Below are 26,907 nucleotides of genomic sequence, written 5' to 3'. Positions count from 1 at the left end.
TGGGGGGCAGAGGGGAGCAGAGCCCGAGCCCCACCTCCCTGGGTGTGGGGAGAGAGGGGCCCACATCCCAAGCCTCACCACCCCAGGTGGGGGTGCAGTTCAGACTTCAGCTTCTGCCCTGGGTCCTAGCAAGTCTAATGCAAGCCCTGGCGACCCCATTAAAATGGGGTCACAACCCACTTTGGGATCCTGACCCACAGTTTGAGAACCGCTGGACCAAATAAACCAAAGTTTGATGTAATTTCTGTGAAAAGTGAAGTTAATGGAAGAAAGCAGTTTGAGAAGGAAGTTAACTGGCAAATCTGTTTAAGAGCTGTACTTCCTTAAGGGCAAGTAACAGGCTCTGAGCTAACTCGCTTAAATAAAAGGGAATGGCCTCTCCCCTTAACTTTCCTCTAAAACCCGAAGAGAATTGTTTTCTAAACTTGTTCAATATGAATTCATTACTAATTGCAGTAATTGGCGAGCCAGATAAATTGAACCAGTGCGTTATCTCAATTACAACCTTAATTTGACCATTGTAAATTAGGTTAGGACAATTATAAGTTAAATTAACCAGAGACATGTTGCTTAAACTGATATTTGTTTGCCAACTACTTGCTTAATCTTTTAGTGCATTCATAAGAGATACACTGAACTGGTTTGTATCTCAAAACTTCAATGCAGACAAAGTAACCTACATAGGGGAAAAAGGTAAAATCATTAAAGATCATTCCTTAGCCTGTACTATAGTTTAGTTACTTAAAATAACATTGCATTGTTCCTGCAGGAGACAGCTCCCAGTGTCTTCCTTCTTGTGGAATCTGAGCAAGGTTCAGCCACAGGCTGGCCCCATGTCACTTAGGGGAATGAAAAGCAGACACAGCTCAGCTCCACTTTGCTGGATATGTACTATTGGAGTCATGAATTCCTGCGGAAAGTGGAAAGGGGTGGCCAGAGCAGGACCCTATCCCTTCAGGTATTTTCTTGGCCATGCCAGCTGTGGTATTACATCATGGGCCTTCCATCCCTGTTGGCTGGCTTTGGCCATATCTCATCATACCCATCCGGGCTGTGGCTGTGTCACGTTTGATGTGACAAGTGTGGGCTGATGTCTGGACTCGTACATTCAGGCACCTCCACTTGTGCAGCAGCAGGGGTGACAAACGCTGTGCTAGGAGGTGGGTGCAAAGAGGTGACATGGGAGCCTGCTGTGGAGAGTCAGTGACTGAGATCCCACCACACCGGGGCCCCTTACCGCTCTCATCGATGCAGATCCCGTACATACGAAGGATGTTCGGAGACTCAAACTTCTTCATGGTTTCAATCTCCTTCCTGAAAATCTCCCTCACCTTCCTGCAACAGGCAGTAGAGCAGTCAGGCCTCTGGCCAGAGTGAGTCTGTGAGAGCTGGTGGGGGCAGGGACAACCCCCTCCTCCAATACAGTCCAATGTGGGCTAATCTTGGTAACATGGCCTCCAACCCCATTCCAGGCTTCCTCCCCAAGCTTGAACTATAGCAGAGAGCAAGCACACAAATCCCCCATTAACTGCATTTTGCTATCTTTGTAGTTCTCTAAAGAGTAGCCACCTAAGGATACCAGTGGTTTCCTGCTCTGTGAGACTTCCCAGCATGCACCTTGCTAGCAATGTGGCAGCCATCACTCATTGGCACTGGAGCCTGGTGTCCATGCTTGTGAGGAGTAATGCACGTCCATTCCCCTAGCATTCCCCTAGCATTTTCTTTTCAGTACCCTTCACCCACCAGGGTTCCTTGAAAACCGCAGAGAACCTCTGAATATTGGGAGGAAGAAAGCAAACAGCTCTGTCCCACACCCCCCACCATAGCAAGACGCCATGTCTGAAGATGAATGGCAGATGTGATGGCACCAGCAGAAGGAATGCTGGGATGTGTCAGCTGGTGAGTACTTGGGGCCTGATCTCTGGGGAAGGAAAACTAAGTTAAAAGGAGTAATGGGCTTAAATTCTCCCACAGCCTGTCAATTTGGGCCTTCTGCATCCAACGAGGATGCCTATTTGTGTGTAAACTCCAATGAAGTCCCTTGTGTCCATCTCCAGGAGCTGCACTTTTGGGAATCAGATCCCATTGCATTTTCCAGGCAAACTAGGAGACAACCCCAGGATCCTGCCCAACATGCCCTCTCCCCACAGGACAAATTCTAGTGTTTAAGTCATGGGTGGGCAAACTTTTTGGGCTGAGGGACACATCTGGTTATGGAAATAGTATGGCGGGCCATGAATGGTCACAAAATTGGGGTGCAGGAGAGGGTGACAGCTCTAGCTGGGGCTGTGGGCTCTGGGGTGGGGCTGGGGATGAGAGGTTGGGGATGCAGGAGGGTGCTCCGGGCTGGGACTGACGGGTTCGGCAGGCAGGAGGGGGATCAGGGCTGGGGCAGGGGGTTGGGGTGCAGGCTCTAGGCCTCAAGCAGCTCCCGGAAGCAGCGGCATGTCCCCCCTCTGGCTCTTATGGGGAGGCATGGCCAGGCAGCTCTGCACGCTGCCCCATCCGCACGCACCATCCCTGCAGCTCCCATTGGCGATTCCCAGCCAATGGGAGCTGTGGGGGCAGCGCCTGGGGCAGGGACAGCATGCGGAGTGGAGCCCCCTAGCTGCCTCTACACATAGGAGCCAGAGGCGGGGCATGCTGCTGCTTCCGGGAGCTGTGCAGAGCCAGGGCACGCATGGAGCGGGGCAAGCTCCCGACCCCGCTCCCTGGCTGGAGTGCCAGAGCAGGGCAAGCCCCGGACCCCGCCTCTTGAGGGGAGCTCGAGGGCTGATTAAAACGTCTGAAGGGCCAGATGTGGCCCCTGGGCTGTAGTTTGCCCACCCCAGTTTGAGTTATTATAGTTAGATTGCTGCTTTTGGTTTCCCTCATCTTTGTGGTTCTTACTCCGCCTTCCCTGCATAACACCAGACCGGCGCACACAGAGAGCAGCATGTTTTGCTATCAACTTTAGCAGGGAGAAAGCAAAGCTACTTTGTCAGTGCCCAGTTTGTCTCCCTGCTGAAGAACCCCCTTTCTTCAGTGTCAAGGCCTTTCTCAGTGATTGAGGGAGAGGATGACAGCAGTCCCCTCCTCAGTAGTTACATTCTTGTTGGGACCTTTGCTAAATAACTCACTCAGTGGAGGTAATCACAGGGTTTTTGAAGACTTTGATAGCAACAGGGTACTTGTAGAATTCTCCTTTGTAGAGCGTGTGGCTTTTGGATTCCATCAGGAAGGTCCATGAGGTTTTAGTGAGATCCTCCATCCTAATCTCAGTGATTTCCTCTCTTGGAACAGCATTGTCCTTTTTCATGACTGCGTCCTGCACTGGGACAAAGGGAAACAAAGAGGGGGTTTTAAATGATGCTCTTGGTAAGAAATCTCTTCCTCTGGCTATGCTATGGAGTCCATGCCAGCACACTGCCCTTTTGTTGTTGCAGTGTACAACGACAGAAGGAGTTTTTCTGCTGGTGTAGAAATACCACCTCCCCAAATGACATTAACAGCTTTCATAAGCATAGCTGTGTCTATACTGCGGTTTTTGTCAACATAGCTGTGTCGTCAGGGTGAGGTTTTCCCCCGCATATCCCCGATTGATGTAGCTATGCTGCTGTAACTTCTAAGTGCAGACCAAGCGTCTCTCTGCCTTCCCAGCCTGTAGGAGAAATAACTTGCTTATTTCATAATTTGTTGTATGGATGGAGGCACTTGACCTAATCTAGCCAACGAGTTTTTTATACGTGCTCATCACCACAGCATCCAGATTTAATGATTCAATGGCATCTTCCCACATATGTCCTTAGTTTGGAGACACAATGGCCTGTCATAATTTGTCTCTGGATAAACGAACGTGGGGTGGAGGGAGCTCCACATGTCCTATAAAGCTGCTATATGGCTTCCCTACGGCTTGTTGCAACTGTGCCATAATGGAGAACAAGGCCTATGCAGTGAGATTTCAGGGCTTTATCTCATAGACTGAGACTTTAAGACCAGAAGGGACCATCATGAGTCATTATGAGTCAGCAATGTGCCCTTGTTGCAAAGAAGGCTTACAGCATATTGGGCTTCATTAGTAGGAGCATTGCCAACAGATTGCGAGAAGTGATTATTCCCCTCTATTCGGCACTGGTGAGGCCACATCTGGAGTATTGCGTCTAGTTTTGTTCCCCCCACTACAGAAAGGATGTGGACAAATTGCAGAGAGTCCAGTGGAGGGCAACAAAAATGATCAGGGGGCTGGGGCACATGACTTACAAGGAGAGGCTGAGGGAACTGGGCTTGTTTAGTCTGCAGAAGAGAAGAGTGGGGGGGGGGGGGAGGGGAGATTTGATAGCAGCCTTCAACTACCTGAAGAGGTATGGATCTTGGCTGTTCTCAGTGGTGGCAGATGACAGAACAAGGAGCAATGATCTCAAGTTGCATTGGGGGAGGTCTAGGTTGGATATGAGGAAATACTATTTCACTAGGAGGGTGGTGAAGCACTGGAATGGGTTGCCTAGGGAGGTGGTGGAATCTCCATCCTTAGAGGTTTTTAAGGCCCAGCTTGATGATTTAGGGATGATTTAGTTGGGGATTGGTCCTGCTTTGAGCAGGGGGTTGGACTAGATGACCTCCTGAGGTCTCTTCCAACCCTAATCTTCTATGATCATCTAGTCTGCCCTCCTGGACATTGCAGGCCCATAACCTCTGGCTGAGTGACTGAAGTCCACAAATCTTGATTTAAAGACTTCGTGTTACAGAGAATCCACCATTTACTCTAGTTCAAACCAGCAAGTGACCTGTGCCCCATGCTGCAGAGGAAAGTGAAAACACCCCAGCGTCCCTGCCAATCTGACCACAGGGAAAATACCTTCTCAACCTCAGTTATAACAATCAGTTAGACCCTGAGCATGTTGTTGAGACCCACCAGCCAGACACCTGGGAAAAAATTCTCTGTAGTAACGCAGACCCATCTAGTGTCCCATCTCCTACCCTTGGAGATATTTGCTAACAGCAGTAGTGAATAGGCCATATGCTACATTGTAGGCTGTCTCATCACACCATCCTCTCCATAAATTTATCAAGCTGAGCCTTGAAACAAGCTAGGTTCTTTGCCCCCACTGTTCCCATGGGAGGCTGTTCCAGAACCTCACTCCTCTAATGGTAACAAACCTTTGTCTAATTTCAAACCTAAACTTGTTGATGGCCACTTTATATCCATTTGTTCTTGTGCCAACATTGACCCTTAAGTTAAATAACTCCTCTCCCTCCCTAGTATTTATCTATCTGATATATTTATAGACAGCAATTATATCTCCCCTCTGCCTTTGTTTTATTAGGCTAAAGAAACCAAGCTCCTTGAGTCTCCTCCCTTAAGGTAGGTTTTCCATTCCTCGGATCATCGTAGTAGCCCTTCTCTGCTCCTCTTCCAGTTTGAATTCATCTTTCTTAAGCATGGGAGACCAGAACTGCACACCGTATTCCAGGTGCGGTCTCATCAATGCCTTGTATAACGGCAGGTTTCAGAGTAACAGCCGTGTTAGTCTGTATTCGCAAAGAGAAAAGGAGTACTTGTGGCACCTTAGAGACTAACCAATTTATTTGAGCATAAACTTTCGTGAGCTACAGCTCACTTCATCGGCAATAACACTTCCCTGTCTCTCCTGGAAATACCTCAACTGATGCATCCTAGGATTGACTTAGCCTTTTTCACTGCGCATCACATTGGCAGCTTATAGTCACCCAGTGATCAACCCATACACCCAGGTCTTTCTCCTTCTCTGTCACTTCCAACTGATATGTCCCCAGCTTATAGCAATAATTCATGTTGTTAGTCCCTAAGTGCATGATCTTGCACTTTGGACTATCAGATTTCATCCCATTTCTATTACTCCTGCTATCATTAAAAGTGCATCTATTCCCACTTTCTCTCATACCATGAGTCACTAATGCCCAATACCAAGAAGGTACCAGAACTATATTGCAGGAGCTGGGTCTCAGGAGCTAGCCAAGTAGCCTGGGGGTGACGCTGTGCCCTGCCAGGTGGGAATTGCTGAGTCTGCGTGTGTCTGGCTCTTAGCGCTTACAAGACATAAAGGAGCAGACTGAAATCACATCATTGACGACTCAGGGTGGCCAGTACGTGAGCAGTACTGAAACTCCTTGAAGGTGGTTCAGCCCTGCCCTCCTGGAAGGGGTGGTGGGGAGGGATGCAAAGGCAGCACAGAGATGCTTTGTCGCAATGGAGAGATCTAGCCTTTAATGATTCCTCCCCTCCCATTCCACACCAAGGTAACCCCTCTGGGGAAGACTTCTGCTGTGGGGAGGATGAGGACCCTGGATGGATGTTGTGTGGGGTTTTGCAGGCTTGACAAGGTAAATAAGGAGCCATCCAACATAGGAAGCAGAGCTGAACTTGAAAGGAGCCTGTGGAGGCACCAAGTACTCCACCTATTCTTAATCCGATCCATCAGGACTGCAAATCCCTCCACTGAACTTGCTTACCCTGAGCCTGGAGGATGATTATTCATTGTCAGCAGTTCGCAGCCCACCCTTGCCCTGGGAGGGGTATTCCGGAGGGGAGAGAGGCCTGATGGTAACTTACATTTTTGCATCATTTGGCGAACTTCTTCCACCCTGCTTCCCACATCCTCCACCTTTGTTCCCACATGTCTGACATCATTATGGACATTATCCACTGCATCTTTGGTCTCTGTACTTCCTAGGGGAAAGGAAGAAGCAGAAAGTCAAAGTCATTAAAGGAACTTGTGAGATGGATGCTTGTTGAGCACCATTGGGGTTTGTTGCATGGCATAGTCTTCCACATGGTCTGGGCACCAGGGGACTGACTGAGTGTACCCTGAGACTGGGCTGTGTGCCAGAGAGGTTTAGTGGGACTGGCCTTTCATGCTGTTAATTTTTCACCCGGCTTAAAGTGCAGTTCTGCTCTGAAAAGTGACTCCATGAGAATGGCCCTGCCGGGCTCCTTGTTTATTTTCTCTTAGCAACTCTAGAGCCAGTGTGCTTAGTGTACAGGGGAAAACATCTGACCTGCAAACTTGGATCTGAGAGTCACGCTAGGCTCTTCCCTTCTTCCATGTCAACACTGAGACTCAAATTAGGATCTCAGCAACACCTGTCCCAGCCCAATTGTCTTCAGTGTAACTGTCTGGGACGTAGTAAATAATGCAGTGGATCTATCCATTTTCTCAGACACCTATCACCATGGTACCTAAGCACTGATGCAGAAGAAGGAATCAACTTCAGCTCCCTCTCCCATAGCTGTGTTGACTCAGCAGAGCCAACGCAGGAATAAAAAGCAGAAGAACGTATCATTGTCAGCACAATAACCTGGCAGCAGATCTGCTGAGTGTGAAGAGGCCATTTTTTCATCATTGCTTTTCAGAGTAGAACAGTGCTGTATAAGGCAGCTATCGCCCCCTCCATCGCTGTGCCAGGTCTTAGAATGCTGCCAGCCCCCAATATCTTTTGGAAGGTTTGAGGGTGGCATTTTTAGTTGCACTTTTGTAACTATGGGACTTGGATCGCCTAGGTTACATAGACGCCTGTGAAAATCCCACCCGCCAGCACCAGTCACTTCCTGGTTCACATCAAACAAACACCTCCTCCTTGTGGACCATTATTTTGCTACTTTGAAACCTGAATCTGCGGCTGCAAGGTCACAGCTCTAGCGCTGCCCTTCCCACCACTCCAGGTCCAACCCCAGCCCCTTCTGTACCTGGAAATGTATCACTTCAGAGAAGCCAGAGCCCTGAGGTTTCTTTTAGATTCAGAGATTCCAAGGCCAGGAGGGACCATTGTGATCATCTACTCTGATCCCCTGTAGAGCACAGGCCAGAGACCTGCCCCACAATAATCCCTAGGGCAGATCTTTTAGGGAAACATGCCATCTTGGTTTTAAAATGGTCTGATGGAGAATCAACCACAACCCCTGGTAAATTGTTCCAATGGTTAATTAGTCTCGCTTAATTAACTCCTTATTTCCAGTTTGAATTTGTCTGGATTCAACTCCCAACCATTGGATCGTGTTAGACCTTCCTCTGCTGGACTGAAGAGCCCATTATTAAATATTTTTTCCCCATGTAGGTACTTATAGATGGTAATCAAGTCATCCCTTAACTTTCTCTTTGATAAGGTACACATATTGAGCTCCTTGCGTCTATCACTATCAGGCAGGTTTTCTAATCCTTTAATCATTCTTGTGGCTCTTCTCTGACCCCTCTGCAATTTATCAACATCTTTCTTCCATTGTTTGGCACTAGAACTGGACACAAGATTCCAGCAGCGGTCACACAAGTGTCCTGTGTAGTAGGTGCCGGTGCCCACTAGCCTGCCAATAGACCTGCTGGTATGGTTAGATCAAGGGTAGAGGAATAGGTCTGGGTCCTGTGTTCTTGAAGGGCTCACAGAAGTGGTAGAACTGCATCAGCCAATATCACAACATTGTGACACAAATGGCACATCATTGATCTGGGTCCCTTGTAGGCTTAGCCTGTTCCTGTTTGAATGTGCAACCCTTGGGCCAAAGCTGAACCTTGCAGCAGAAAGAGGAAGTGGAACCAGACATGCTGGCTCCAGCCATCCCAGCTAATTCCCAATTGTAAGGTATGTGAGAGTCTTAAAAATGCATATTCACTTGTGAGCAGCTCCTCCCAGAGGGCTTTGTCATCCTTGGTGTCCTGGCTGTCCTCCCTGCTGCAGGTGTCTTGCTGAAAGGTCTCGAGGAAGGACTGTTTATTCTCAGCCTGCAGCAGGAGGGAGAGCCCTTGAGCAGCATCCCCAAGGCGCTCGTTCACTCGCGCAAACCCCTCCACGACATCGTTGGCTTTCAGGAACTTCTGCAGCCAGTTCGTCTGGCTGTACTTCTTCACCAGCTCCTGGGCCTTCTCCAAGGTCTCCAGCAGCTGCTGCAGCGTCTCTTCTACCTGGGAGGAGATTTGTTTCGGAGGCTGTGCCCTGAGGACCTCCACAGGCCTCAGCAGGATGTGAACGCGGTACACGAGACGGCGGCACTGGTGCTTACAGCACTTCACTTGTTCGCACTGGGCGTAGATGATGTGGGCCACATTCAGGACCTTCTCCACTACCTCCATATCTGAAAGGAATGGGATTCAGCTATCAGTAACATGGCACGCCCTGTGCTGGGGATTCCTAGCTCCCAAGACCATTATGACCATCTGCTGTGACCTGCTGTATCCCACAGGCCTACCCCCTAATAGCTGCTGTTTGAGCTAGAGCCTCCATCCAAGCTTGATTTAAAAATGGCCAGTGATGGCGAATCCACCACCCCTTTGGCATGGGAAGGGGATGTTATTTTCCTTTATTGCTTTTGTTTTGAAGTGATAGGATTTATATTAGATAAATCCCCCCTTAGTCTCTTCCTACCCTTAGGTGCAAGAGCCTTCTCCTCTGCAATCCCTGCCAGGTGGGACAGCATCCCTGTACCTCTGCCTCACTGACCAGTGACAGATGAACCTCCCAGGGAGCTGAAATTCAGGCCTATGCAGAGGGCTAGCACTAAGCCCCAGTGTTCTGTTTAAGTCCAGCTTAAGTCCTGAGGGTGCCATGGGCTTGTGCAGGCTTTCTGCCACAGGGATGACTTTCACCCCAGGTTCGCAGTTGGGGTTCATTTTGGATGAGCATGTGAGCAGTCAGCTTCTTGTGCCAACTGAGTCTGAGCCACCCAACCTTTCTGAGGCTGGTAGTAGAAGTCCTGTGCACCAACTGAGGCCAACTGAGGCAAGGGCCAAAGATGTGTCCAAATATTTCAGAACCTTAGATGCAGAACTGGACAAGGGTCAGACTGGGTACATTGTGCAGTTACCACATTGGCATACATACACATACACAGAGAGAGAGAGTCACACTTTTTGCAAGCTCAATTCTAAAAATCAGGCCCCAGAGATTAGAAGGGGTGAAAGGGCTTCTGATATTTGTGTTTTCCCAGACCGATCTGCCCATCCCTCATAGACTTTTCCAACAGACTCTGAAAATACCTTTGCCTAACATATTTTTATATTTCTCCCTCCCTCCCTTATTCTTCTTATAACAGGGCACTTTATTTACCATACGTCTTCACGCAGTTGCGTTTTAGATATCGTGTACTATGTTCTGTCATTTCTCACCATGTTTAGCGCTGCTCCTAGAAAATATGCTCTCTGTAGGAAGGCTATTCATTAACATGTGAATGCATTGTACTCTATAGCTGACACTATGCTACACCAATGAGATGTCAAGGTTACTGAGTTACATTCTCAAGACAGACACATTTGCTGTGCCTTGGACATTCCCTCCATGAGGCTGCACACCCTGCTTGCCACAGGATGACTTTATCTTTCATTGTTCAAAGCAATAATAGTCTCCAGGGGCCAGATCCTCAGCTGGTGTAAATCAGCATTGGTTTCAATCAAATTACGCTGATTTAAACTAGTTGAGAGTCTGGTCTGATTTGCCCCAATCTGAGCTCCCCACTCATTTTTGTAATTCAGCCTTTACTTAGGTGAAACTCACCGTGGAGTCAGCGGATGTTTGGCCTGAGTCAGTACAGAATAAGGACCTCAGGGACTGGCCCATCATCAAAACAAATAGACCACACGTGCCCTTCTATTGGAGGGCCTGCTTTGCTGCCACCCGGCCCACCCCTCCGCCCAGCCAAATATGCACTGGGTGGGGAGAATTCCCTGTGAAGCCTGTCACTAGCAGGCCATACGGTCACAACTGAGTAATGCTTTGTTCCCCACTGGCCCTCTGAGGGCACAGTGTGACCCTGCTTAGCCACCCCTTTTCTGAGCATCCTTGCAGTCAGCGATGCAAACATGGACCGCAGAAATCTGCATATTCGGAGCCCACCCACAGAGACCGGGTCACCAGAATCCCAGGCAGCCTTTCTGGGTACTTTCCCTTCTGTTGCCTGTCTGCCTTCTCTTTCACTTTTGAGGCTAGCCAAAGGGCTTGCAGTCAGAAGATGACGCCTCCAAAGCTGGGCAGAAAAGAGAGCTGTCTGGGAGCAGCTGTAGCCTATCCCAGGAGCCTGCCTGGCTCTAATAACTCCATACTTTGTGTCTCGGTCAGGGCAGAGGTTCAACAAAAGCATTTTAAAATTGTAACCAGTTTCTCTTCCCTTCAGAGATCAGCCTGGCACTTCCCAGCTCAAAGCTCCTTCCTCTCTTCAGTGTAGCAATCAAACAGACAAACTTACCTGATCCCCTGCCAAGCTATTTCTGTCCTTGATCCCTTCTCTTGTCCGAGAGACCTACCGAGTATCATAGTAAACTTTTGAGAAAGTCCCTCTGCTTGTCTCTCTCCCAGTTTGGCCCCTCCTCCCTGACGAAATTTTAGGATTATGCAATTCTGCAAATCTGTTTCCTCTTACAGCCATCTCTGCATTGGACGGAAGTTAGTGGCTTTTCTTTTCATGCAGGAAATTGTCTGTGGCTTTTCTCGCTCTGGCCCTCAAGAGAAAAGGGATAGGGCAGATCGCATCACTTGTTCGTTGTTATTGTTTTTAAATAAAAGAGCGCAGAAATAATAATGCAGGAGGAAAAGCTAAATTTAACAAGGACCTAGTTGGTGGCCAAGAGACCCAAACTCTCCAGAGAGATCAGCCCCTCTCTATGAGCTATAGCATGTTCTGATGTAGCTTAATGTCATTTTAAACTTCTTTAAACAGTAGGGGGCCAGGATTCACCAGATCAGTCAAGGAGCAGCTGGTGCAAGTCCTGTGGGGGTGGGCAAAGATTGATTTTAAGCCACCTCAGTGCCTCTCCAGTTTTGGAGCTTCTAGACACTGGGTCAGTTTCCTCTATAAATTAGAGCAGACTTTGGGCTGCTCTGCTGTATGCCAGTTACCAATGGCCCCTGAGGACTGATCCAGCAGCAGCAGATAATCAGCAAGACACAAGGGTGCCCTGTGCCAGGAGGGAGGGAAGCAGAGGGGGTGCTGCTGTGAAGAGTCTCCTGAACAGATCCTCCATCTCTTGGGCTGCTTTGCTATTGGGCACTGTAGGGTGAAAGATGTGGGTAAGGCTTGAAGTGGGCTGTTTCAAATGGGCTCCCAGACACAGGACAAAAACATAGGGCCAGATTCTGATCCCTTTACTCATGTTGGGTAGCACCTTAATGCACAGGTAACGCCACTGACCTCAGCAGCCTATTTGTGGGTGAAGAGACAACCCTATACAAGAACAGGTATCAGCTTCTGACCTACAGGGCACACTGGATCTGAAGTGGCTTGGCAGCTGTCAAAAGGCATATAACATCCATTTGAAGAAGTTATCCTAGTTCTGCGTGTTTGTTCTGAACACATGAAATTTCAGCGTGTCCCTGCACTTCTCTAGATCCACACCGAGCACTGGCCACGGGCAGCACGTCTGGACTGACTGCTTGGACAGCAAGTGGGTAAACAGCCAAAGAGGACCACACTCCTGACATGAGAGATGGTAACAGGAAAGTTACATCCACAAACATAGTGCATGGGATTTCCCAAAGCTCCCACCTCACTCAGGAGCACCTCAAATTAATTACTTCCAAAAATCTCATGGTTTTTTAAACCAGTCCTGTTATTTTGGGGGTGGGACTCATGATTTTTGAACACTTGGCATTGGCAACACTGTCATCCCAGGCCCAAGGGGCTGAACTTGGAAGCCTTAGGGTTCAGGCAACTACATCCATATTTGGGCACACAGCTACACAGCATGACTTTCGAAAGTGCCGAGCTGCTCCCAGCTCTGTTGCTTCGCCCTGCCGAGAAGTAGGCTGAATACCGGGCAACCCTCCTGTCCGCAAAAATACAGCGGAAAGGAAACTTGCTAGACCCTACTCTTATGCTTGTTGTAGCTAGTGCATAAGAAAGAGGTTGCGCCTACAGAACCAATAAACATGCCTTTACTGGTTGCACCAGGAACCCAGTTCTCAGCAGAGACCAATTCCTGACACACGTGACCTGAGCTCATCCCTTTTAAAGGGACCATGGCTGACAGTGCAGAAGGTCCTGTTCAGTGGTCAAAGCACATAACCAGGAATCGGAGCCAGGGTCAGAGCCAACACTGGAAGTCAGGAGTCAAAGCCGAGGCTCAGGCCTGGGTTACCTGGAGTGAGGCGAGGTAGGGCTAAGGTTGAGGCAGAAGCAAGGCCAGGAACAAGCAAGCTCAGGTGCTCTCACAGCCATGAGTAAATGCTTTGAGCAACCACTGAATGGCTGCTGCTGCTGGGCGTAAGAGCCGGTCTGCTGACTCATCCAACCAATCAGGCAGACTCCGACCGGCCAGATGCACTCATTAGGTTGCTCAGAGACTAGCTCTGCTGCAGGCCCTGATTCCAGGTCCCGAGTTGTGAAATGCGACAGTTGAGTGCAAAAGTGAGTCCCAGCCTACAGTAGCAGCCTCCATAGGTGACCACTGAGCTGTCTCACTGGTCCTCATCTGCATGTGCTGTACGATGCAGTGGTTAAAGATGTAATGAGCAAATTATTAAAAAGAAAGAAGCAAAACCCAGTAATTCTCTGTGCAACACACACACTGCTGCTATCTGCTGAGATTCTGTCCATTAACCTGCGTGGGGGACTGTGGTTCCCAGCTGAGGAAACCACCCCTGTTCAGGACACTCTTTAAGCACTTTTGGGCTTAGTTGCTGTCCTGAAAAGGGGTGGACTTGAGCACACGTTTCAGGACTTTCCAGGAGCAAGGCCTATGTAAGGCTGGCAGAGCCCAGGGTGAGTCTTAGAGAGGTAGTTAATCATTCCCAGGTAGGAGGCCAGACGTTGGATTCTGAGGCTCCGCTAGGTTATAAACAGTATGGCTATTGGAGTGTATTGGAGAACAAGCCTGAAAGTCAATACCCCGGCAGGCTAACTGGCCAGGTTCTGGGCTGTGGGGAGGGGTGGCACCTGTTGGAAGGCCATGCAGATAAGCATCATTAGGAGACAGACTCCACTAGCCCTCAGGGGTGGATCGAAGGGGTCCGATCTCATTACTGATGTGTACTCCCGGAGATCCACTGCTCCATGGGAGTTTTAAATGCTGATCTATGTAGCCAGATATCGTGTCAATAAGGCTGGTTAGTCCCCTCCAAGCCCAGCTTTCACCAGTGAAGTTGCTTCTTGTGTTAAGGGCAATGGCAGCACTATGAGGTTCAGTCAACGCATGTCATGTCACCTGCGGGCCTGCGCGCTTGGCTCCTTGCATCGACGCTGTGCATCCTCACCGCCAGTCTTCGCCTCAGTGTAAAATGCATTTCATCACAGACAGGCATCCCAGTGTGTTACCAGCTGCAGTCTGGCTCAGGGCCTTGTGGGATATTTTTGCAGTGCTTTGTGGGATGCCACTCATTCATTTAGAGAGTTTTGGGAGGGAGGAGGTCAAGTTCTCACCATGCCACTCTCTCCATCGAATAATGCCTATTCCATCCCATCATTTTTGCACCATTTTTTAAAAACTCCCATCATCCTGCATGCAGATTTTTGGTCTCTGCCATTGCTCTGGCAGAAGCATGGACCCTGCACAGCTCAGCGCAATTCACATGAGCAATGCTAACACGGGACGTATAAGTCCACTGTATTTGCAGGTCCTAAACGACTACTGCCACAACAGAGGAGGAAGATACAGTAAACCTGAAAGCTGATGAACACAACAACATTAAAATGCCAGGCTGTTGCAAGCATTCATGGAGCAGCTGCACACAGCGGGTTGCTGCTTCTGAGAAATGAGCACTGCTTGGTGGTCCCTTTAAAGAAAGACTTGGGGGGCGGGGCGGGAACAGAACGAACAGACAGAGGCTATTGGAGTGAGTTTCGCTGTTATGGCTGCCACCCTCACTGTTTCCTGGGACCCCAGACTCTCTCTGTCCTAATCTTGAGGGATGTCTTGACCAGATCAGGCCAGACAGAGGAATCCAGATGACATTGTCACCCCTACTGGCTCCTGCTGCATCCCAACCACAACCTGGGATGAAATGGGATGGACTTTAACAGCAGCTCCAACTCATCGTAACTGACTTCTTTTCCCCAAGCAGACCATTATTACCATATTTGATACCATCTAAGAGTCTGTCAAACCATGGGAGGTTTCTGTCTAAAAACTTTACTCCTGGGGGAATTCTGCACCACTGTGCAATGCAGAATTTTGCAGAAATTAACATGCACACAGAATTTCCTTTCCCATGACAGAAGTGGGCTGCAGTGCTGCTAGCCGCCACTAAGGGACACTGGACCTGGCAGAGCCCAGCTCCAACATAGAAGAGACTGGCGGGAAGAGGGAGCCAGAGAAGGGGTGGGGAACCTCTGGTCCACTGCTTAATTTCATATGGCCTGCGGCAAGTCTCCATGCTGTGGGCAAGAAGCCCCAAACCTCAGCGCCCCCCTATGGGGCTGGAGCCGTAAGCACCAGCTCACCCTGCTGCGGGGGGAAGCTACGGTTGCCAGGCCGTTAAAAGTCCGGTTGGCTCCGTGCAGCTCCTGGAAGCGACCACATGTCCCCAGCGCTGGCTCCGCAGCTCCCATTGGCTGGGAACCACAGCCAATGGGAGCTGTTCGGTTGGTGCCTGCAGGTGCAGGCAGTGCATAGCGCGCAGAGCCCCCTGGCCCCTCCACCTAGGGGCCAAACATGCCAGCTGCTTCCTGGAGCAGCACGGAGCCAGGGCAGGCAGGGAGCCGCCTGAGGTAAGTGCTGCCAGGCCGGAGACCACACCCTGAGCCCCCTTCCCCAGGTTGGAACCCCATCCCACACCCTAACTCCCTCCCAGCCCCGCACCCCCACCTGTATCCCCTGCCCCAGCCCAGCTCCCCCTCGCGCATCTTGAAGCCCTCATTTCGGGCCCCACCCTGGAGCGTAGGGGAAGCTGTGCACCTCTGTGTCTCCCCACCAGGCTGGAGCCACGAATGCTGGCTCACCCCCCTGTGACTGATTTTTTCTGTGGGTCAGTGACCCCCTGATAGAAAAATGTTCCCCACCCCTGAGCTAGAGAGTTCGTGGCAGTTGCAGTTCCCAGCATGCCCTGAGGGAAGGAGAGGGCGGCCCACAGGAAACTCTGTGCAAGCCTGGACCTGAGCATCAGACTGTTTCTCCCTCTGGATCCCTGGGCTCTGGGGGAAGGGACTGTGAATATCTGGGCCGGGGGAGGGAGCGCCACGGCTGAGCTCTGGTGTGTGGGGAGTGTGGGTATCTGGGCCAGAGAGGCCCTGCAGCTGGGCTTTGTGGGGGAGGGGGTTTGGGTGTATTGGCTGGGGGGAACCCCACAGTTAGGCTCCTGGAGGGAGGGGGTGCAGGTATCTGGGCTGCGGGGGGCCACCAAGCCTGGGCTCTGGGGGTAGGGGGTTCAGGTGCATTGTCTGGGTGGCCTCGCGGCTGGGCTCTTGGGGGGGAAGGGTTGTGGGTGTCTGGCCCGCTGGCTGGGCTTGAGTCGGGGAAGGGGGCAGAGAAACAGGAACTGGATGAGCAATGCTAACACGGGGAACTAGGGAACATGGGGGAGGGATAGCTCAGTGGTTTGAGCATTGGCCTGCTAAACCCAGGGTTGTGAGTTCAATTCTTGAGGGGGCCATTTAGGGATCTGGGGCAAAAATTGGGGATTGGTCCTGCTTTGAGCAGGGGGTTGGACTAGATGACCTCCTGAGGTCCCTTCCAACCCTGATATTCTATGAGTCTATGGATTGTCATAGGGGTTTCTTTAACTCTCTACTTCTGGGGGGATTTTTGTGTGTGTCTGTACCAATATATACTTGCCGACAGGTATTTTGAAATAAATTACCAAAATAATTGAAACTAGCTTGATTATGTAGTGTTATTTTGACAATAAAATTTGCAGAATTTGAAAATATTGTGCGCAGGACTTCGAATTTTTTGCCACAGAATTCCCTCAGGAGTAAAACTCCCTCTAACTAGGGAACAAAACAAGCTGCTAACATAGAAGCCTTACTTAAAGCATTAGAGATGTAAAGCATTAACTGTTTTTTCTTCCTTTCTGTACCTTTAGTAAAACATTAAAACAATGTTTGAAGACGTGCCAAGGTACTAAGGTGGCTGAGGTCTCTGTTTACCAAACCTGGTTTAATGTTGGACAGTGACTGGGTGATATTAACTGCTGTGGCCCATATATTCCACCTAAATTAATACAACAGGGCCACTGTCATCCAAATGTGTAAGCCAACTAATTGCCTCTTGTCACCCAGGTTTGTGACTCTCAGTAATGTGCAGGAACTAGTGGATGGCTTTGCAACAGTAGATTGCTGAATAGCAGTGGGACAATAGATAGCACACATCTCCTTATTCTTGCACCATGCCACCTTGCCCCAGAGTACGTCGACAGAAAGGGAGACTTTTCCATGGCAGTCCAAGCGCTGGTGCTCACCAGGGATGCTTCACAGGGATGGCTTGTGAAGGTACATGATCCTTGCACCTTTAAGGGTGTGAGATTGTTCAGAAAGCTGCAAGCAGCAACATTCTTCCCCAGCTGGCACATTCACACTGGCAATGTTGAAATGCCGTTAGTGGGGACCCAGACTAGCCCTTGCTCACGAAGCGCTGCATTGGCCTGCTCAACAGTGCCAAGGAAAGATTCACCTGTGGTCTCATGTGCAGGCTGAATGTGCTTGTGGGAGCTTGAAGGGTCATTGCTGATGTTTGTTCAGTTAATAGGATCTCAGAAAGGCCATTGTTATCGCTGTATGTGCTGCACAGTAGCTGTGAGGCAAAGGGTGGGGTGGAGGGGAAGCTACCGCCGCGGTGGAGGAACAAGCTGGACTGGCTGCCTGCGGGGCTATTGGAAGAGCTCACTGTGGAGCCAGGCACATTAGTTTGTGTAACGCTTTGTGAAACAGTGTTCCGGAGTGTATTACTGCCTCCTGCTTCAAAATGGGCAATGCTTGAGTAAGCTTTTGCAAGAGGTTGATTATTGCCTCCTGTTATACATTCTGTAATGTTTGCTGCACAGTCATAAAGATTCTCAGTTTCCAACAATAAAACTTTATTATGTGCAAACAAACAGCACAAGGGCAAAACACAAGGGTAAAGACAGTCTAGCAACAGTGTTAAAGGAGGACCATACTTTAAAATCCCCACCCATAGTTGACTTGTGCCTCCCCATACTGTGCGGGGGGGGGGGGGGGGGGGAGGAGGGAGAAGGGAGGTACAGTCTAAAGGGGAGGACACATGAATATGCTGTGTGTCTCCTCTGCCCAGTGATCCCCCCATTCTGGCCCTGAACCCAGTCTTGCACCCGGCCTGGGGCCACCGTACTCTCCCCACCCCACCAGTTACCTCTGTGTGTGTGTGTGTGGGGGGGGGGGGTTGTCCTTCTCCCGCTGTGCCTCCCACTTGGCACATTCAACCACTCTCCCTGGACAGCTGGGCCCGGGCATGGGGCCAGATGGAGCCGCTTCTCATGCCGGCCGAAGCTGGCCACTCCGGGTCGATGCTCTGTGCAGCACAGCAGCTGCCTGGGAGAGAGCCTGGTTGGAGTGGTGGCGGTGATGGGCCACCCAGCTCCCAGGCCTGGCTGCCAAGGACAGGGGCCGAGTGAGCCAGAAACGTGGAGGGGGGCGGGGACTCTGGCTCACTCATAGGCACCAACTCCGTGGGTGCTCCGGGGCTGGAGCACCCACAGGGAAAAATTAGTGGGTGCTCTGCACTGACCAGCAGCCAAGCTCCCCACCCTGTCCCACCTCACCTCTTCCCCCGCCTCCTCCCCTGAGCGCGCTGCATCCCTGCTCCTCCGCCTACCTCCCAGCGCTTGCTGCCGCCAAATATCTGTTTGGCGGCGTTACAAGCTCTGGGAGGGAGCGGGAGGAGTGGGAACGTGGCGTGCTCAGGGGAGGAGGCAGGGCTTTGGGATCTGGGGAAGGAGTCGCAATAGGGGCAGGGAGGGGGCGGAGTTGGGGCAGGGACTTTGGGGAAGGGGTTGGAATGGGGGTGGGAGGCAGGGGCAGGAGGGGCAGGGGCAGAGGGGGGTCGAGCACCCACCAGCATGAGCAGAAGTCGGCGGCTGTGGACGCACTTGGCCTCTGTCCCCAGCAGCCAGGCCCAGGCCAGGGGTAGACCGTCGTCACCACTTCCCCAGACAGGCTCTTGCAGGCAGCCACTGCCCTGCACAGAGCAACGATCCGGAGCAGCTGGTGTGAGAAGCGGCTGGCCCTGCCCTTTCAGCTCCCCGCCCAGGCCTGGGTGCCAGGAACAGGGGCCAAAGGTGCCAGAGGGCAAGTGCAGTGGGAGAAGGACAGAGCCCCTCTCCCTCCCTCTTAGCAGGCCAAACAGAAATCTGGCAGGGCACTTGACACCACATGCCGCCCCACATCCCCATCTACAAAATGGAATGAAACAAGTATTGTCTGATCCTGTGGTTTTCACATGTCTGTGTAGCTGTGGTTCTCCTTATTTCCCCCAGTCATGGAGTGGTCTGGTGTGCCTGTGATACCACCTGATGTGTTGGGGGCGTAGGGAGGAGTGACCATGAGTCTCGAAGACCTGGAAAGACTGCTGTGGCAGTGTTCTTTGGGCATGTAGGTCAATGCTCTGCAACATTCATGTTCGATGGCTTGGTACATTTCCCAATGAGCCTTTCAGTTCTTTTCCCTCTCCTGCAGCAGCTGATTCCTCCATTCTCAGACCTTCTCCATGGTCTCAGTCCTGTGGCCCCTCCAAGCCCTGTGTTCCCAGTCTGAAGCTGTAGAGGATTGGAAGAGTTGGCTGACCATATCCTTTCTGGTCTTCTTTCTCCTCCATTCTGCAGGTAGGAAGGGATGCCTATCAAGGCCACCACGCCAAAGGCTACTGATTGAGACAGATACAGCATTAGATTTATAGACACAGAGAGGGAAGTCAGATCTCAAAGGCCCTTGCATGAGTCCTGTAGACAGCTTTTATTAGGCAAGGCTAACTGTCACTTTAGCTTTGGATTGCTTTGATTCAGCACCACTCCGCAGCTCGAGCCATAGCAATATGGCCTAGTCTACTATGGTATGTGTGTGTGTTCTCTTGCATGGAACCTTCAGAAGCTGGGTATAGGGCAAGTGCAGTGAATACTGACAATTGTCACACGCAGTGGTGATCTTCGCTGAGGGTGACAAAGGCACAGAGAACCTGGCTGCCACTGGGGTCCTGAAGCTGCCCTGGCCCCTATGCTGCTATCCCATTGCAGTGGTGCCAGCTGAATGCATTGCAGAATGGAGTGGGAAAGTCTATTGGGGGGGAAGACATTCAGAGGGCGAGAATTTCAGAGTATTTCCATAAAAGTTCCAGCAATCTCCCTCAAAGGACAAAAGGGATGTCCCTCTTCACGTGATAAGTGAACTCTACATGGCCTGTCACTGCACAGCCCAACCAGCCAAAGAATTGAGAAGCGGACACCAACCATCTGTTTCTTCTATCTGTCCAAGCACAAGAAATTCCATCCTTAGAGGTTTTTAAGGCCCAGCTTGACAAAGCCCTGGTTGGGATGATTTAGTTGGTGTTGGTCCTGCTTTGAGCAGGGGGTTGGATTAGATGACCTCCTGAGGTATCTTCCAACCCTAATATTCTGTGATTCTATGATACTATGATTAACCGATGTGGGTGTGTAACTGGACTGCCTGTTATCTTTTGGAATGGATTCTAGGTTGCCTAGGGAGGTAGTGGAATCTCCATCACTGGAGATTTTTAAGAGCAGGTTAGACAAACTCCTGTCAGGGATGGTCTAGATAATACTTAGTCCTGCCAGGAGTGCAGGCAGCTGGACTAGAGATCTCTCAAGGTCCCTTCCAGTCCTACAATTCTATGATCTCTACAAATTTTAATTTCTAACACACTAGTAAGTGAGTCAGTCAAAAAATGAGTGCCTTTGTTCTCTAAAGCTGCAGATAGGATGGTGAAGGGCAGTGGAGGGAGCATGGGGGCGGAGGAGGAGGGAAGTGAGATTTCAGGCAAACAAAAATGAGGGGAAGTTACTATAAGGATTAATTCAGGCACAAGCTTACCTCAAGGTCCTGTTCCCTTCATCAGCCAGCTCATCTGCTTTCATCTGGAGGGCCAGGCTTGATTTCAGAGGAATTTCAAACAGCTCCCTGCTTGCATCATGGTTTGAATCCCCTGCCACATGCCTCCCTGCCCCCCACCCCCACACAAAGGACAGTAGCCACAGGGGGTGAGAGTGATTGCTGGACCCAGACTAGAAGGAGACTAGTCTGTAAAAAGAAGCTTACTGGAACACCTCTGAGGGTAAGGTTTTATCTGTATTCAGTTTCCTTACTGTATTAGGCATAGATGAGTGTTTTATTTTATTTTGCTTGGTAATTCAATTTGTTCTGTCTGCTATTACTTGGAACCACTTAAATCCTACTTTTTGTATTTAATAAAATAATTTTTCACTTATTAATTAACCCAGCGTATGTATTAATACCTGGGGGTGGGGGAGGACAGTTGTGCATATCTCTCTATCAGTGTTATAGAGGGCGAACAATTTATGATTACCCTGAACAATTACCCTGTATAAGCTTTATACAGCACATTAACTACCTATTTCATATCTAGGCATGCATGCAGCCCTAACCCTCCTTGCCCCAAGAGCCCGCACCGAATAACTTCCTTCCCAAAATAAAAGCCACTTACTGGGAACCTCCTGTGGTGTTTGTCCTTCCTCAAGCACCGGCCACCGCCACTGGCTACCTTCCTCCTGGCTTGAGCACAGCTCCCTCCTCCTCAGCACTCTTGCTCCCACTTTGCTCCTCCTTCTCCTCCTGCCTTGTTGGACTGTGCTCTGAAGTGTCTATGGTGGTACCCAGAGTGGAGGTGGGGCCGCCCCCAAGTATCGCGTCCAGTTCTTTGTAAAAATGGCAGGTCGCGGGGGCAGCACCGGAGCAGGGGTTTGCCTCACGGGCTTTGTGGTAGGCATTCCGCAGCTCCTTCATTTTAACCCTGCACTGCAGTGCATCCCGGTCATGGCCCCTTTCCAGCATGTCCCTTGATATCTGCCCGAAGGTATTGTAATTCCTACGTCTGGAGCGCAGCTGGGACTGGACAACTTCTTCCTCCCAAACTCTTACGAGGTCCAGCACCTCGTAATTGCTCCATATTCCTTCCAGTTTTTCCACATCCTTCCTGTAGTGTGAGGCCCAAAACTGGACACAGTACTCCAGATGAGGCCTCATCAATGCTGAATAGAGGGGAACGATCACGTCCCTTGATCTGCTGGCAATGCTCCTCCTTATGCAGCCCAAAATGCCATTAGCCTTCTTGGCAACAAGGGCACACTGTTGACTCATATCCAGCTTCTCGTGCATTGTAACCCCTAGGTCCTTTTCTGAAGAACTGCTGCCTAGCCACTTGGTCCCTTGTTGAACCTCATCAGGTTTCTTTTGGCCCAATCCTCTAATTTGTCTAGGTCTCTCTGTATCCTATTCCTACCCTCCAGTGTATCTACCTCTCCTCCCACTTTGGTGTCATCTGCAAACTTGCTGAGGGTGCAATCCACACCATCCTCCAGATCATTAATGAAGATATTGAACAAAACTGCCCCAGGACTGACCCTTGGGGCACTCTGCTTGATTCCGGCTGCCAACTAGACATGGAGCCATTGATCACTACCCATTGAGCCCAACGATCTAGCCAGCTTTCTATCCACCTTATATTCCATTCATCCAGCCCATACTTCTTTAACTTTCTGGCAAGAATACTGTGCGAGACCGTATCAAAAGCTTTGCTAAAGTCAAGATATATCACATCCACTGCTTTCCCCATATCCACAGAGCCAGTTATCTCGTCATAAAAGGCAGTTAGGTTAGTCAGGCATGACTTGCCCTTGGTGAATCCATGCTGACTGTTTCTGATCACTTTCCTCTCCTCTAAGTGCTTCAGAATTGATTTATTGAGGACCTGCTCCATGATTTTTCCAGGGACTGAGGTGAGGCTGACTGGCCTGTTGTTCCCCGGATCCTCCTCCTTCCCTTTTTTAAAGATTGGCACTACATTAGCCTTTTTCCAGTCGTCCGGGACCTCCCCCGATTGGCATGAGTTTTCAAAGATAATGGCCAATGGCTCTGCAATCACAGCCGCCAACTCCTTTAGCACCCTTGGATGCACCGTATCCGGCCCCATGGACTTGTGCTCGTCCAGCTTTTCTAAATAGTCTGAACCACTTCTTTCTCCACAGAGGGCTGGTCACCTCCTCCCCATGCTGTGCTGCCCAGTGCAGTAGTCTGGGAGCTGTCCTTGTTAGTGAAGACAGAGGCAAAAAAAGCATTGAGTACATTAGCTTTTTCCACATCCTCTGTCATGAGGTTGCCTCCCTCCTTCAGTAAGGGGCCCACACTTTCCTTGACCCTCTTCTTGTTGCTAACATACCTGTAGAAACCCTTCTTCTTACTCTTAACATCCCTTGCTAGTTGCAACTCCAGGTGTGATTTGGCCTTCCTGATTTTGCTCCTGCATGCCTGAGCAATATTTTTATACTCCTCCCTGGTCATTAGTCCAATCTTCCACTTCTTGTAAGCATCTTTTTTGTCTTTAAGATCAGCAAGGATTTCACAGTTAAGCCAAACTGGTCGCCTGCCATATTTACTATTCTTTCTAGACACTGGGATGGTTTGTCCCTGTAACCTCAATAAGGATTCTTTAAAATACAGCCAGCTCTCCTGGATTCCTTTCCCCCTCATGTTATTCTCCCAGGGGATCCTGCCCATCCGTTCCATGAGGGAGTCAAAGTCTGCTTTTCTGAAGTCCAGGGTCCGTATTCTGTTGCTCTCCTTCCTTTCTTGTGTCAGGATCCTGAAGGTGACCATCTCATGGTCACTGCATCTCAGGTTCTCATCCACTGTTGCTTCCCCTACTAATTCTTCCCAGTTTGTGAGCAGCAGGTCAAGAAGAGCTCTGGCCCTGGTTGGTTCCTCCAGCACTTGCACCAGGAAATTGTCCCCTACACTTTCCAAAAACTTCCTGGATTGTCTGTGCACTGCTGTATTGCTCTCCCAGCAGATATCGGGGTGACTGAGGTCCCCCATGAGAACCAGGGCCTGCGATCTAGTAAATTCCGTTAGTTGCCGGAAGAAACCCTCGTCCACCTCATCCCCCTGGTCTGGTGGTCTATAGCAGACTCCCACCACAACATCACCCTTGTTGCTCACACTTCTAAACGTAATCCCGAGACTCTCAGGTTTTTCTGCAGTTTCATACCGGAGCTCTGAGCAGTCATACTGCTCCCTTACATACAGTGCAACTCCCCCATCTTTTCTGCCCTGCCTGTCCTTCCTGAACAGTTTATATCCATCCATGACAGTACTCCAGTCATGTGAGTTATCCACCAAGTCTCTGTTATTCTAATGACATCATAATTCCTTGACTGTGCCAGGACTTCCAGTTCTCCCTGCTTGTTTCCCAGGCTTCTTGCATTTGTGTATAGGCACTTAAGATGACTCGCTGATCGTCCTGCTTTCTCAGTATGAGGCAGGAATCCTCCCCTCTTGTACTCTCCTGCTCGTGCTTCCTCCTGGTGTCACGGAGTCCCCGGGCGATGCTCTGGAACTGCTCCCTACGAAGCCAGGCAGAACTCTGGGGAAGTCTCCTTTCTGTGAGCAGCCTGTCTTCAGGGCAAAAAGCCCACACAGCTTCCACCTTCCTGGGTCTGACATTGGAGCATTCAGCATCCTCTGCCCCTCTGTGCGCTTCCCACAGCGAGTCCACCCATGTAGGGTCCTGGGGAAGCCAGAGGGTCCTGCACCCCAACTTTGCAGTCAGACATGACTCTTAGCCAGCCAGTAAAACAGAGGTTTATTAGATGACAAGAACATGGTCTGAAACAGAGCTTGTAGGTACAGAGAACAGGACCCCTCAGCTGGGTCCATTTTGAGGGGCAGTGAGCCAGACAACCACATCTGCACTTCACTCCTTGTCCCCAGCCAGCCCAAACTGACTCACCCTTCACCCCCTCCTCCTCTTGGCTTTGTCCCTTTCCCAGGCCAGGAGGTCACCAGATTCCTTTGTTCTCCAACCCTTTAGCTATCACCTTGCAGGGGGGAAGGGCCCAGGCCATCAGTTGCCAGGAGACAGAGTGTCGGCCATTTAAGTACACTGATCCTTTGCTCTGCAACAATTACACCCCTTTATCCCACCACCTCGAGACTTAAGAAATGCACAGGGGAAACTGAGGCACCCCACAGTATTCAGAGGAAACATTAAGAACAGTCCCACTTCATCACACCTGGTATCCCACTTCCCCACTTACCTCAGGGCTTTGGTCTCCTTCCCCCAGTGAACCTAGTTTAAAGCCCTCCTCACTAGGTTAGCCAGCCTGCTTGTGAAAATGTTCTTCCCTCTCTTCGTTAGGTGGAGCCCATCTCTGCCTAGCACTCCTTCTTCTTGGAACACCATCCCATGGTCAAAGAATCCAAAGCCTTTTCTCCAACACTACCTGCATAGCCATTCGTTGACTTCCACGGTTCGACGGTCTCTATCTGGGCCTTTTCCTTCCACAGGGAGGATGGATGAGAAGACCACTTGCGCCTCAAACTCTTTTATCCTTCTTCCCAGAGCCACGTAGTGTGCAGTGATCCACTCAGGGTCATTCTTGGCAGTATCATCAGTGCCCATGTGGAGAAGGAGGAATGGGTAGTGATCCGACGGCTTGATGAGTCTCGGCAGGCTCTCCGTCACATCGTGAATCCTAGCTCCTGGCAAGCAGCAGACTTCTCTATTTTCCTGGTCGGGACGGCAGATAGATGACTCAGTCCCCCTGAGGAGAGAGTCCCCGACCACCACCCGCCTCCTTAGAATCATAGAATCATAGAATATCAGGGTTGGAAGGGACCTCAGGAGGTCATCTAGTCCAACCCCCTGCTCAAAGCAGGACCAATCCCCAATTAAATCATCCCAGCCAGGGCTTTGTCAAGCCTGACCTTAAAAACTTCTAAGGAAGGAGATTCTACCACCTCCCTAGGTAACGCATTCCAGTGTTTCACCACCCTCCTAGTGAAAAAGTTTTTCCTAATATCCAACCTAAACCTCCCCCACTGCAACTTGAGACCATTACTCCTTGTCCTGTCCTCTTCTACCACTGAGAATAGTCTAGAACCATCCTCTCTGGAACCACCTCTCAGGTAGTTGAAAGCAGCTATCAAATCCCCCCTCCTTCTCTTCTGCAGACTAAACAATCCCAGTACCCTCAGCCTCTCCTCATAAGTCATGTGTTCCAGACCCCTAATCATTTTTGTTGCCCTTCGCTGGACTCTCTCCAATTTATCCACATCCTTCTTGTAGTGTGGGGCCCAAAACTGGACACAGTACTCCAGATGAGGCCTCACCAATGTCGAATAGAGGGGAACAATCACGTCCCTCGATCTGCTCGCTATGCCCCTACTTATACATCCCAAAATGCCATTGGCCTTCTTGGCAACAAGGGCACACTGCTGACTCATATCCAGCTTCTCGTCCACTGTCACCCCTAGGTCCTTTTCCGCAGAACTGCTGCCTAGCCTTTCGGTCCCTAGTCTGTAGCAGTGCATTGGGTTCTTCCGTCCTAAGTGCAGGACCCTGCACTTATCCTTATTGAACCTCATCAGATTTCTTTTGGCCCAATCCTCCAATTTGTCTAGGGCCCTTAAGTATCCTATCCCTGTCCTCCAGGGTATCTACCACTCCTCCCAGTTTAGTATCATCTGCAAATTTGCTGAGAGTGCAATCCACACCCTCCTCCAGATCATTTATGAAGATAAAAACTGGCCCCAGGACCGACCCCTGGGGCACTCCACTTGACACCGGCTGCCAACTAGACATAGAGCCATTGATCACTACCCGTTGAGCCCGACAATCTAGCCAACTTTCTACCCACCTTATAGTGCATTCATCCAGCCCGTACTTCTTTAACTTGCTGACAAGAATACTGTGGGAGACCGTGTCAAAAACTTTGCTAAAGTCAAGAAACAATACAACCACTGCTTTCCCTTCATCCACAGAACCAGTAATCTCCTCATAG

The 26,907-nt window shown here is 50.2% G+C and overlaps 1 protein-coding gene across 4 annotated transcripts in view; it reads right to left on the bottom strand.

Moving 5' to 3' along the window:
- Window positions 1-11,298, bottom strand: part of MLKL (mixed lineage kinase domain like pseudokinase) — a 28,264-nt gene extending 16,966 nt beyond the window's left edge. For all 4 annotated transcript variants that reach the window (XM_078848067.1, XM_078848066.1, XM_073307093.1 and 1 more), the window contains exons 1-5: window positions 11,183-11,298; window positions 8,621-9,079; window positions 6,569-6,685; window positions 3,120-3,312; window positions 1,238-1,335 (exon numbers count right to left, since the gene is read on the bottom strand). In XM_078848067.1, coding sequence (XP_078704193.1) covers window positions 1,238-1,335; window positions 3,120-3,312; window positions 6,569-6,685; window positions 8,621-9,077 — 865 coding nt within the window. In that variant the 5' untranslated portion in view covers window positions 9,078-9,079; window positions 11,183-11,298. The remainder of the gene's footprint in view (window positions 1-1,237; window positions 1,336-3,119; window positions 3,313-6,568; window positions 6,686-8,620; window positions 9,080-11,182) is intronic.
- Window positions 11,299-26,907: the final 15,609 nt, after the last annotated feature.

The sequence above is a fragment of the Lepidochelys kempii genome, chromosome 12 (genome assembly GCF_965140285.1).
Source record: "Lepidochelys kempii isolate rLepKem1 chromosome 12, rLepKem1.hap1, whole genome shotgun sequence".
NCBI lineage: Eukaryota > Metazoa > Chordata > Testudines > Cheloniidae > Lepidochelys > Lepidochelys kempii.
Note: the sequence above shows the minus strand (reverse complement) of the source record. Positions and strands in the feature narration are given on the sequence as shown.